Source organism: Entelurus aequoreus, linkage group LG28 (assembly GCF_033978785.1).
Source record: "Entelurus aequoreus isolate RoL-2023_Sb linkage group LG28, RoL_Eaeq_v1.1, whole genome shotgun sequence".
Classification (NCBI taxonomy): Eukaryota; Metazoa; Chordata; class Actinopteri; order Syngnathiformes; family Syngnathidae; genus Entelurus; species Entelurus aequoreus.
Window position 1 is genome coordinate 23,735,149 of NC_084758.1, and position 13,288 is coordinate 23,748,436.

Here is a 13,288-nt window from a genome sequence, read left to right on the forward strand (position 1 = left end):
TGTCACATGAAATGAAACCATGTGTTGATTAGAAAGATTATTATTTATTTAACACATAAACCTTCGCTTAGGTCAGGCTGATTTAAAAAAATAAAATAAAAAATAAAAGGTACTGACCAACTGATATAAAATATATGTACATGCAATTATGTAGTGCTAAAATAAATAAATAAAGTAGATTAATAAGTAATACTATTTATGTTATTTAATAAAATCAAAATGCAAATTAAAACAAATTTGGTCATAATTTTTGCGCTTAAAAAAATGACATTAGCTCCAGACTGTTTGTCACATGAAATGAAACCATGTGTTAATTAGAAATATTATTATTTATTTAACACATAAACCTTAGGTTTAGGTTAGGCTGATTTTAAAAAAAAGAAAAAAAAAAAAGGTACTAACGAACTGATAAAAAATAAATGCACATGCAATTATGTAGTGCTAAAATAAATAAACTAGACTAATAAGTAGTAATATTTATGTTATGTAATAAAATCAAAGTGCAAATTAAAACGCATTTTAGTCATAATTTTTGTGCTTAAGAAATGTTTCTGTGACTTTAGCTCCAGACTGTTTGTCACATGAAATGAAACCATGTGTTAATTAGAAATATTATTATTTATTTAACACATAAACCTTACTTAGGCTTAGGTCAGGCTGATTAAAAAAAAAAAAGGTACTAACCAACTGATAAAAACACATTTTACATGCAATTATGTCGTGCTAAAATAAATAAACTAGATTAATAATATAATATTTATGTTATGCAATAAAATCAAAGTGCAAATTAAAACAAATGTAGTCATAATTTTTGCGCCTAACAAATTTTTCTGCAACTTTAGCTCCAGACTGTTTGTTTGAGATTGTCATTACTACCACAAAGTGGTGGAAAAATGTATTGCAACTGAGTACCACTGTGGCCCGTACAGACCACAGCTGAGAAACAGATATTTGTTGGAAGTCCACTGACTCAAAGAGCTAATACTTTTCGATGCTCATCGTGATCGAAGTAATGCGAGGCGTTTGGACTACTTTTGAGTTTGTTCGCCAAATGTTTGTTCGAAATTCATAATTGTACACCCTTTGTACACCGAAGTGGCTGGGAGAGGGAAGTCTGGGCTTCTCTGCTTAGGCTGCTGCCCCCGCAACCCGACCTCGGATAAGCGGAAGAAGATGGATGGATGGATGGAGTTTGTCCTTGCACCACTAAACACCATAAATGTTGGTTTCTTATTATTTAATAATAACTTATTAATATCAAACCATTTTTTTAGCTGAATCAACTCAACCTCTATTATCCTCAAACACTTCCTTCAGTGTTACAAACTCGATGCATCGCCCAGCCCTAGTTCCACCCCGAACCCCCCAGTTTAGTGTTTGCGTCCGTAACAGTCAGCAAAACTGACGTTCGATTGGCTGAATTCTTAACTCGGCATGTGCTCAGAAGGCGTTGCTGATGCGTTATGACATCGCCTCTCAGATGGGCGGGAGGGGTCAGGTTGTCCCCGAGCCTTAACCGTGACCTGTCTTGTGGCTGTGTGACAAGTGCCCACCACCCCACTGACTCACTCCCCACTCATGGGTTTCGCCACACGCCACCGGGTGACCCGGAAACACGGGCGATCCGCCCACCTCTTTGGTCACCTTGTTGACGTGTGTGCGTGTGTGTGTGTGTTGTTCTGGCAATGCTTACTTAATGGGGACATTGCTCTGTTTACACAGTCACCTTTAGGGGACCTCTGACGGTATGGGGACAAAAAAACAGGTCCCCTAAAGGGAAACCTTTTTAAATGATAGTCAGATCCATTCTGAAGATGCCTAAGTGATTTTTAAGCTTTGGCCCATAAAACATGTTCACTGAGAAGTAAACATCTAATTTGAACTTTTATTTTCATTTTATTTTTTTTTATTTTTTTTTAAATGGTCCTCAGAAGTCACGTACAAATTTGTGTGAATTATGCAGAATTATTTAAATTTGGTCCTCATATTAACTCTTATTCCCCAGGGTCCCCAGTAAGAATGATCAGCACATTACTTCATCAATCCAGAGATTTAAAGACTAGACCAGGGGTCGGCAACCTTTACCACTCAAAGAGCCATTTTGGCAAGTTTCACAAATTAAAGAAAGTAATGGGAGCCACAAAAAAAAATTTTTAATTTAAAATGAAAAACACTGCATACAAAGCTTAAATGCTTTGTGCTATGTTAACCAGGGGTCTCCGACACACGCACCGGCACGCACTTCAATGTGGAAATTTGATGTTAGTGCAGCCCGCGAGTTTTGAATGAATGGCGCTTGATAGCGTCATACTTGCCAACTCTCTCACTTTTCCCGGGAGACTCCCGAATATCAGAGCGTGATGACACTGCATTTGGCGCCCTCTACAGTCTGCCCTAACAGTGTACCTGCTCGACCACACATAGAATGCAGTTTCAGCTTGCTCACGTAAGAGACAGCAAGGCGTACTAACTCAGCAGCCACACATCTTACACTGACGGTACCAATACCCAGAATCCCATGCAGCCCTAACTCTTCCGCTCAACCAACGCACGGAGAGTGGGGGGGGGGGGGGGGGGGGGGGGGGGTTGATGTGTGGGGGGATTTGGTGGTAGCGGGGGTGTATAATGTAGACCGGAAGAGTTAGGGCTGCATGGGATTCTGGGTAATGGTTGTGTTGTGTTTATGTTGTGTTACGGTGGGATGTTCTCCAGAAATGTGTTTTTCATTCTTTTTTGGTGTGGGTTCACAGTGTGGCGCATATTTGTAACGTAACAATGTTAAAGTTGTTTGATACGGCTACCGTCAGTGTAAGCTGTGTGGCTGATGACTAAGTATGCTTTGCTGTCTCCTGTGTGTGCAAGTAATAACAACATGCAACATGTGGCTGGACTGGCACGCTGTATGTAAATGCTATACAGGACAATTACTGCAGTGCAATTAGGGCACGCCCTTTATTTAGTAATTAGAGTGTAAATAGGATTATTTTTTCCCTGGGAGTAATCTATGAGAGACACTGACATCCATAAATCTCCTGGGAAAATCGGGGGGGTCGGCATGTATGTAGCTGAGCCGCATCAGAGTGGTCAAAGAGCCGCATGCGGCTCCGGAGCCGCGGGTTGCCGACCCCTGGACTAGACTATGAGCTAACTGGGCAGTGGCCATTTTACCTATTTTTTTTTATGCCTCCACAACCTGTAGAAAGGGTGGTCCCCACAAGTGATGATCAAAAACTTGGTCTCCATTCCAAATGATAACCAGTATGTGTGTGTGTGTGTGTGTGTGTGTGTGTGTGTGTGTGTGTGTGTGTGTGTGTGTGTGTGTGTGTGTGTGTGTGTGTGTGTGTGTGTGTGTGTGTGTGTGTGTGTGTTCCCAGGTGTCCTACGTGAAGGCCATCGACATCTGGATGGCGGTGTGCCTTCTCTTCGTGTTCGCCGCCCTGCTGGAGTACGCCGCCGTCAACTTTGTGTCCAGGCAGCACAAGGAGTTCATCAGGCTGAGGAAAAAGCGGCGACAGCAAAGAATCGTGAGTGTAAATCAAGCAGCCTTTTAAAAAGAACAACAACAAAAAACACACACTGTCAGGTTCAAACACTGGTGACATCTATTAAACAAGACAAAAAGCAAGGAATTAAACAGAGACAGAATTAAATTTGGCTCAATTGAGGAGAAACGTCTGGACTGTACTCTTCGTGCAGTCCCACCACGCTCTGACGAAAGATTGTACACCTCTTTTTTTTGGACTTTTCCTGATTACATGGCAACAGCTGTTTCTAAAGGGTCGGGGGCCGTAAACAGCCGCCCCCTTTGGTTACAAAACAGTTCAAAGAAAAGGTCGGTTCAAAGAAAAGCTCGTAAACAGTTCGAAGAAGAGGTCGTAAAACAGTTCAAAGAAGCGGTGCTGGAGCTTGGGCAGGTCCTGCTTTCTCTCCGCTTTTGTAGATCTCGGGTCAAGACAAAATATTTCTGTGGATTACAATACATCAAAGAAACAGACACCTTCATGTTGCTTCCCATCCTACACAGTGGAGTTTTACAAGCCTTCTTCTTGGTAGGATCAAAGACAGCTTTTGTCTGCTCGCCGGGAACTCATGTGATAACTTAGAAACAATTATTCTGACACACACACACACACACTGTCACAAAGTGCGGAATGTAAAAACAACACACACTCCTTGTCAGGCGCCATGACTTCCACCTCCCATTATTGCGGGGCGGCGGTATATCCAGGAAGTGACAACATCAATCCGCTACAGCTGGCTGTCATACCACAGAGGAGCCGTTCTTTGTTGCTATGACGATCCTGTCCCTCCGACAATACGTTCCGCACAGCCGGCCGGGATGACCCCGCGGCTCCGCTAAGCAAAACAGGCCGATGCATAAACAAACGCGAGAATGCCCAGTGGGCTACACCGTAGTCGTCTATGACCAGAGGTGGGTAGAGTAGCCAGAAATTGTACTCAAGTAAGAGTACTGTCACTTTAGAGATTTATTACTCAAGTAAAAGTAAGGAGTAGTCACCCAAATATTTACTGGAGTAAAGTAAAAAGTATGTTGTGAAACAAACTACTCAAGTACTGAGTAACTAATGAGTAACCTGTTCGTTTAATGATGACGGCAACAAATAATGCACAAAAACATAAAAATAGCAATGAGCAAATTCAGAGCCAGGAATATCTCTTAAGCAACTAAAACGATAACATATATTAAATAATAATACATTAACATGAAAAAAATTAAGGCAAATTGAGCCACAATAACTTAACAGCACCATGGGCTTAGTAGGCAGAGATTACAAAGGAAAATAACAAGTTAGCCTTTACGCAAACCATAAACTGATAGGTGTGGGCTGCACGGTGCACCTGGGAACACACTGATTGGTGTTTCTATGCATGCGTGTGTGTGTGTGTGTGTGTGTGTGTGTGTGTGTGTGTGTGTGTGTGTGTGTGTGTGTGTGTGTGTGTGTGTGTGTGTGTGTGTGTGTGTGTGTGTGTGTGTGTGTGGTGTGTGTGTGTGTGTGTGTGTGTGTGTGTGTGTGTGTGTGTGTGTGTGTGTGTGTGTGTCTTTGTCGGTCTCTCTATGAGGCTGCAGTGCGTTAATAAATGTCCCCACACGATGTACATTTGACAGTGATTCATAGCAGGGAAGCTAACATCAGCCTACGGTGACAGCCAAAATATCTGCTAACGTTACTTACTGCCATGTGCTTCCTCAAATTTGACGTTGAGTTCATGTAAAATTAAGCTTGTTGCCTCTGAAACTTTATGTTCAGTTAATCATGTGACCGCCTGGCTCTGTTTGATTGGTGAAACGGAGTCAAACGTCACCAGCGACTGTATTTGATTGGTGAAACGGAGTCAAACGTCACCAGTGACTGTATTTGATTGGTGAAACGGAGTCAAACGTCACCAGTGACTGCATTTGATTGGTGAAACGGAGTCAAACGTCACCAGTGACTGTATTTGATTGGTGAAACGGAGTCAAACGTCACCAGTGACTGTATTTGATTGGTGAAACGGAGTCAAACGTCACCAGTGACTGCATTTGATTGGTGAAACGGAGTCAAACGTCACCAGTGACTGTATTTGATTGGTGAAACGGAGTCAAACGTCACCAGTGACTGTATTTGATTGGTGAAACGGAGTCAAACGTCACCAGTGACTGCATTTGATTGGTGAAACGGAGTCAAACGTCACTAGTGACTGTATTTGATTGGTGAAACGGAGTCAAACGTCACCAGTGACTGCATTTGATTGGTGAAACGGAGTCAAACGTCACCAGTGACTGTATTTGATTGGTGAAACGGAGTCAAACGTCACCAGTGACTGTATTTGATTGGTGAAACGGAGTCAAACGTCACCAGTGACTGCATTTGATTGGTGAAACGGAGTCAAACGTCACCAGTGACTGTATTTGATTGGTGAAACGGAGTCAAACGTCACCAGTGACTGTATTTGATTGGTGAAACGGAGTCAAACGTCACCAGTGACTGTATTTGATTGGTGAAACGGAGTCAAACGTCACCAGTGACTGTATTTGATTGGTGAAACGGAGTCAAACGTCACCAGTGACTGCATTTGATTGGTGAAACGGAGTCAAACGTCACCAGTGACTGCATTTGATTGGTGAAACGGAGTCAAACGTCACCAGTGACTGTATTTGATTGGTGAAACGGAGTCAAACATCACCAGCGACTGTATTTGATTGGTGAAACGGAGTCAAACGTCACCAGTGACTGTATTTGATTGGTGAAACGGAGTCAAACGTCACCAGTGACTGCATTTGATTGGTGAAACGGAGTCAAACGTCACCAGTGACTGCATTTGATTGGTGAAACGGAGTCAAACGTCACCAGTGACTGCATTTGATTGGTGAAACGGAGTCAAACGTCACCAGTGACTGTATTTGATTGGTGAAACGGAGTCAAACGTCACCAGTGAGTGTATTTGATTGGTGAAACGGAGTCAAACGTCACCAGTGACTGCATTTGATTGGTGAAACGGAGTCAAACGTCACCAGTGACTGTATTTGATTGGTGAAACGGAGTCAAACATAACCAGCGACTGCATTTGATTGGTGAAACGGAGTCAAACATCACCAGTGACTGTATTTGATTGGTGAAACGGAGTCAAACGTCACCAGTGACTGCGTTTGATTGGTGAAACGGAGTCAAACATAACCAGCGACTGCATTTGATTGGTGAAACGGAGTCAAACGTCACCAGTGACTGCATTTGATTGGTGAAACGGAATCAAACGTCACCAGTGACTGCATTTGATTGGTGAAACGGAGTCAAACGTCACCAGTGACTGCATTTGATTGGTGAAACGGAGTCAAACGTCACCAGTGACTGTATTTGATTGGTGAAACGGAGTCAAACGTCACCAGTGACTGCATTTGATTGGTGAAACGGAGTCAAACGTCACCAGGTGACTGTATTTGATTGGTGAAACGGAGTCAAACGTCACCAGTGACTGTATTTGATTGGTGAAACGGAGTCAAACGTCACCAGTGACTGTATTTGATTGGTGAAACGGAGTCAAACGTCACCAGTGACTGCATTTGATTGGTGAAACGGAGTCAAACGTCACCAGTGACTGCATTTGATTGGTGAAAGGGAGTCAAACGCCACCAGTGACTGTATTTGATTGGTGAAACGGAGTCAAACGTCACCAGTGACTGTATTTGATTGGTGAAACGGAGTCAAACGTCACCAGTGACTGCATTTGATTGGTGAAACGGAGTCAAACGTCACCAGTGACTGCATTTGATTGGTGAAAGGGAGTCAAACGCCACCAGTGACTGTATTTGATTGGTGAAACGGAGTCAAACGTCACCAGTGACTGCATTTGATTGGTGAAACGGAAACAAACGTCACCAGTGACTGTATTTGTTTGGTGAAACGGAGTCAAACGTCACCAGTGACTGCATTTGATTGGTGAAACGGAGTCAAACGTCACCAGTGACTGTATTTGATTGGTGAAACGGAGTCAAACGTCACCAGTGACTGTATTTGATTGGTGAAACGGAGTCAAACGTCACCAGTGACTGCATTTGATTGGTGAAACGGAGTCAAACGTCACCAGTGACTGCATTTGATTGGTGAAACGGAGTCAAACGTCACCAGTGACTGCATTTGATTGGTGAAACGTAGTCAAACGTCACCAGTGACTGTATTTGATTGGTGAAACGGAGTCAAACGTCACCAGTGACTGCATTTGATTGGTGAAACGGAGTCAAACGTCACCAGTGACTGCATTTGATTGGTGAAACGGAGTCAAACGTCACCAGTGACTGTATTTGATTGGTGAAACGGAGTCAAACGTCACCAGTGACTGCATTTGATTGGTGAAACGGAGTCAAACGTCACCAGTGACTGCATTTGATTGGTGAAACGGAGTCAAACGTCACCAGTGACTGCATTTGATTGGTGAAACGGAGTCAAACGTCACCGGTGACTGTATTTGATTGGTGAAACGGAGTCAAACGTCACCAGTGACTGTATTTGATTGGTGAAACGGAGTCAAACGTCACCAGTGACTGCATTTGATTGGTGAAACGGAGTCAAACGTCACCAGTGACTGCATTTGATTGGTGAAAGGGAGTCAAACGCCACCAGTGACTGTATTTGATTGGTGAAACGGAGTCAAACGTCACCAGTGACTGTATTTGATTGGTGAAACGGAGTCAAACGTCACCAGTGACTGCATTTGATTGGTGAAACGGAGTCAAACGTCACCAGTGACTGCATTTGATTGGTGAAACGGAGTCAAACGTCACCAGTGACTGCATTTGATTGGTGAAACGGAGTCAAACGTCACCAGTGACTGCATTTGATTGGTGAAACGGAGTCAAACGTCACCGGTGACTGTATTTGATTGGTGAAACGGAGTCAAACGTCACCAGTGACTGTATTTGATTGGTGAAACGGAGTCAAACGTCACCAGTGACTGCATTTGATTGGTGAAACGGAGTCAAACGTCACCAGCGACTGCATTTGATTGGTGAAACGGAGTCAAACGTCACCAGTGACTGTATTTGATTGGTGAAACGGAGTCAAACGTCACCAGCGACTGCATTTGATTGGTGAAACGGAGTCAAACGTCACCAGTGACTGCATTTGATTGGTGAAACGGAGTCAAACGTCACCAGCGACTGTATTTGATTGGTGAAACGGAGTCAAACGTCACCAGCGACTGTATTTGATTGGTGAAACGGAGTCAAACGTCACCAGTGACTGCATTTGATTGGTGAAACGGAGTCAAACGTCACCAGTGACTGCATTTGATTGGTGAAACGGAGTCAAACGTCACCAGTGACTGCATTTGATTGGTGAAACGGAGTCAAACGTCACCAGTGACTGTATTTGATTGGTGAAACGGAGTCAAACGTCACCAGTGACTGTATTTGATTGGTGAAACGCAGGCATGTGATAGATCCTACTTTGAAGATCTGTCTGACAGACCAAAACAAACAAAGCGTGCATTAAAAGATCGATAAAAATCAGTAGCGAGTAGCGAACTGAATGTTGATAAATGAAGCGGCGTAAAAGTGGCATTTCTTCTCTATCAATATACTCAAGTAAAAGTATGTTGCATTAAAACTACTCTTAGAAGTACAATTTATCCCAAAAGTTACTCAAGTAGATGTAACGGAGTAAATGTAGCGCGTTACTACCCACCTCTGTCTATGACGCACAAAAATATCCTGCAGCCTTCAAGTCAAGAAGCTCATTTATTCATTCCCACGCCGTGTTTCCACCACACTTGATCCAAGCCCAACCCGTGGCTGTCATTACAATCCAAGTCCAGTGCACAGGTGCAGGTGTGCTAAATCAAGGCTGCCGCACAATAATCACCCTAACAGTCCCTCGCCACCTGTAACCTCATTGCTGGGCGGTCATGCTTTATAGATGCTTTTCCTCCTAGTGTTATTCTTTTTTTACTGCGGTTCTAACGGCCACATGTCTCCCCGGAGCCCGCCCGTGAGCAACAAACGTAAGAATAAAAATCCATCATCTCGCTCACTTGGTTTTGCGCCACTTTGGAGAGAAGAGGCGCTCAGACGCTTGCTGTTCAAGATCGTCACGAACTTCCATCCATCCATTTTCTACCGCTTTTCCCTTTTGGGGTGATGGAGCCTATCTCAGCTGCACATGGGCGGAAGGCGAGGTCACACTGAGGGTGGCCGTATAAACAACTTTAACACTGTTACAAATATGCGCCACACTGTGAACCCACACCAAACAAGAATGACAAACACATTTCGGGAGAACATCCGCACCGTAACACAACATAAACACAACAGAACAAATACCCAGAACCCCTTGCAGCACTAACTCTTCCGGGACGCTACAATATACATCCCCCGCTACCCTCCACCCCACCTCAACCTCCTCATGCTCTCTCAGGGAGAGCATGACCCAAATTCCAAGCTGCTGTTTTGAGGCATGTTAAAAAAAAAAATGCACTTTGTGACTTCAATAATAATTAAAGCTGCAAGCAGCGATGGACGGGACCGACTGAGAGGGCTCATAAAATCCAAACCGGAGCAGTAATTAAAACTCTTTCATCAACTTTTAATCAGAAGGGTTCAATCTCTCTCCTGTGCTAATTTGAAGCCGACACGACAAACGCGCTCAGAGGTGATAATGTTTGAAAAAAGGTGACTGTTTTTTCTCAACTTTTGTTTTGAAGGGGGAATTGCAAACTTCCTGTTGATTTTTGCTGGTGGTTGTCAGCGTATGAAATATAGGTCTAAGTGAGACCTACATAGAGGTTTTTGTTTCATGTCTCTACGACATTCCTACTGGGAGTTAGAAGCCGTTTTGTCAGTGTTTTTTTTCCTAGGGGGCGCTAGAGCGCAATTTTGAGTTTTGGGGTTTGGTTTTTTGATTAGATCGCAATTTTCGCCAGTCCTGATGTGTGTGTCCAATTTGGTGAGTTTTGAAGCATGTTAAGGGGGTCAAATTACAGCTCAAAGAGGCGGCGGTATAATAATAAAACGCTAGAAATACAATAGGGTCCTCTGTCCCAAAGGGACTCGGTCCCTAAATATGGCAGTGCCATGTTGGCATTTTTTCCATAACTTGAGTTGATTTATTTTGGAAAACCTTGTTACATTGTTTAATGCATCCAGCGGGGCATCACAACAAAATTAGGCATAATAATGTGTTAATTCCACGACTGTATATATCGGTATCGGTTGATATCGGAATCAAGAGTTGGACAATATCGGAATATCGGCAAAAAAAGCCATTATCGGACATCTCTAATTCTCATAGTGCACCCTTGACATTCTCATTCATTTAATTCCTTGTTGCTATTTTAAAATGAAATGACGCCCACAGAACATTTGAAATCCTCATGTTTTCTTTGACATTGAATGACGAGAGAGGATCGCTTACAGTAATTCCAACTGTCTGTCTTACTTTTGGAGGAACTCGCCTGTCTGAACGGGAGCGTGGAGTCGATGCGGAATGTGAACAGTGACATTCCCGCTAGCGATTGCACCTGCACGAATGTGACGCACCACTGCAACGCCTGTATCAGGGTAAAAACCCCCAGTGGAACCTTTGACCCTAATGAGTGTTCAAGCCTCACTAACTCACCCTGATGAAAGGCCCTGCAATCCTTCATGTCCTAACCTGACTAATCTGTGTCTTTGCACCCTTTTCCCACTCTGTTGTCTGGGTCTAGGAATTATTTGACGCTCAAAACGGCTAGCAGCTACACTGCAGCTAAGCACACAATAGCACAAAAGCTAGACATACGTGAGAAGTGTCCTTAATTGAACACTATTGTGGTCTTAAACAGCACATTTGTCAATACAAATAAGTGGCAAAATAATTATGCTTTCATTTACCGTATTTTTCGGAGTATAAGTCGCTCCGGAGTATAAGTCGCACTTGCTGAAAATGCATAATAAAGAAGAAAAAAAACATATATAAGTCGCACTGGAGTATAAGTCGCATTTTTTGAGGAAATGTATTTGATGAAACCCAACACCAAGAATAGACATTTGAAAGGCAATTTAAAATAAATAAAGAATAATGAACAACAGGCTGAATAAGTGTACGTTATATGAGGCATAAATAACCAACTGAGAACGTGCCTGGTATGTTAACGTAACATATTATGGTAAGAGTCATTCAAATAACTATAACATATAGAACATGCTATACGTTTACCAAACAATCTGTCACTCCTAATCGCTAAATCCCATGAAATCTTATACGTCTAGTCTCTTACGTGAATGAGCTAAATAATATTATTTGATATTTTACGGTAATGTGTTAATAATTTCACTCCTGAGTATAAGTCGCCCCCGAGCTATGAAAAAAACTGCGACTTACAGTCCGAAAAATACGGTACTTATATATGCAAAGTCTCGAAGGCAGAAGCTAATTAGAAAGTATCAAGTAACAAACGTGTCCGCATCATTCAATCTACGAATTGTTCTTTGTTCTTGCGTGTTTTTAAATGTTTCACTTCCAATAATGTGATGCACTTGGCTAAAATGAGGACACTTGCATGAAAATAAGTACCGTATTTTTTGGACTATAAGTCGCAGTTTTTTTCATAGTTTGGCAGGGGGTGCGACTTATACTCAGGAGCGACTTATGTGGGAAATTATTAACACATTACCGTAAAATATCAAATAATATTATTTAGCTCATTCGCGTAAGAGACTAGACGTATAAGATTTCATGGGATTTAGCGATTAGGAGTGACAGATTGTTTGGTAAACGTATAGCATGTTCTATATGTTATAGTTATTTGAATGACTCTTACCATAATATGTTACGTTAACATACCAGGCACGTTCTCAGTTGGTTATTTATGCCTCATATAACGTACACTTATTCCACCTGTTGTTCACTATTATTTATTTTAAATTGCCTTTCAAATGTCTGTTCTTGGTGTTGGGTTTTATCAAATACATTTCCCCAAAAAATGCGACTTATACTCCAGTGCGACTTCTATATGTTTTTTTCCTTCTTTATCATGCATTTTCGGCCGGTGCGACTTATACTACGGAGTGACTTATACTCCGAAAAATACGGTAACACCGTGAGCACACTTTACTTCCTGTATGCTAAACGCGGAACCATAGCGACGCAACCTGGAACAGTTGCAAATGTGTACGAAACTAACTTGTGAATTAAATGCGCTATATAAGAAAAACTAGTTTTCTTGCCTTACTTTACTGCGTAACTCAATTATTGTGGCCACAAAAAAAATAAAATTATCATTCCACTTTAATTTAAAGACAGCATAGGTCAATTCCAGACGGGTAATAATACATAGGTTTGTGTTTTTTCATACTTACCATTAGGAGTGCAATAAAAATGTATTCATATCCGAATCGCAATTTTTATTTATTCAAATTCTTAATTTAACCCTTGTGTAATGTTCATGTTGTTGTTACCCATTGCATTTTGTGGCTTTTAATGCCTCACAATCAAACAGTTTTATGTTAAAATACTGAACAGATGTTTACCTTATCCCAATAATCATCTGTTCAGTATTTTAACATAAAACTGTTTGATTGTGAGGCATTAAAAGCCACAAAATGCAACGGGTCCATCAGACCCACAAACGCTGGCTGAGTAACAACAATATGAACGTTGCACGGAAAATTTCTCTGCCAGTTTCTACATCCCAAAAAGATTCTTCTTTTGTGTTTCTGCACCTGCGGTTCCCACACAAGGTTGCAACATTGTTTGTCAACACTAGCTGCTCTCATTTTCTCGCACATTTGACCCTCTGATGTTCTGTGTACCTACAC

At 42.2% G+C, this 13,288-nt stretch overlaps 1 protein-coding gene across 2 annotated transcripts in view; it reads left to right on the forward strand.

Annotated features, from left to right (window-relative positions):
• Positions 1-13,288, forward strand: part of glra4a (glycine receptor, alpha 4a) — a 104,333-nt gene that overhangs the window by 88,739 nt on the left and 2,306 nt on the right. The window contains exons 8-9 of one of the 2 annotated variants that reach the window (XM_062039727.1): positions 3,375-3,524; positions 10,937-11,050. In XM_062039727.1, the coding sequence (XP_061895711.1) occupies positions 3,375-3,524; positions 10,937-11,050 (264 nt within the window). The remainder of the gene's footprint in view (positions 1-3,374; positions 3,525-10,936; positions 11,051-13,288) is intronic. The other variant, XM_062039728.1, reaches the window with a different exon arrangement.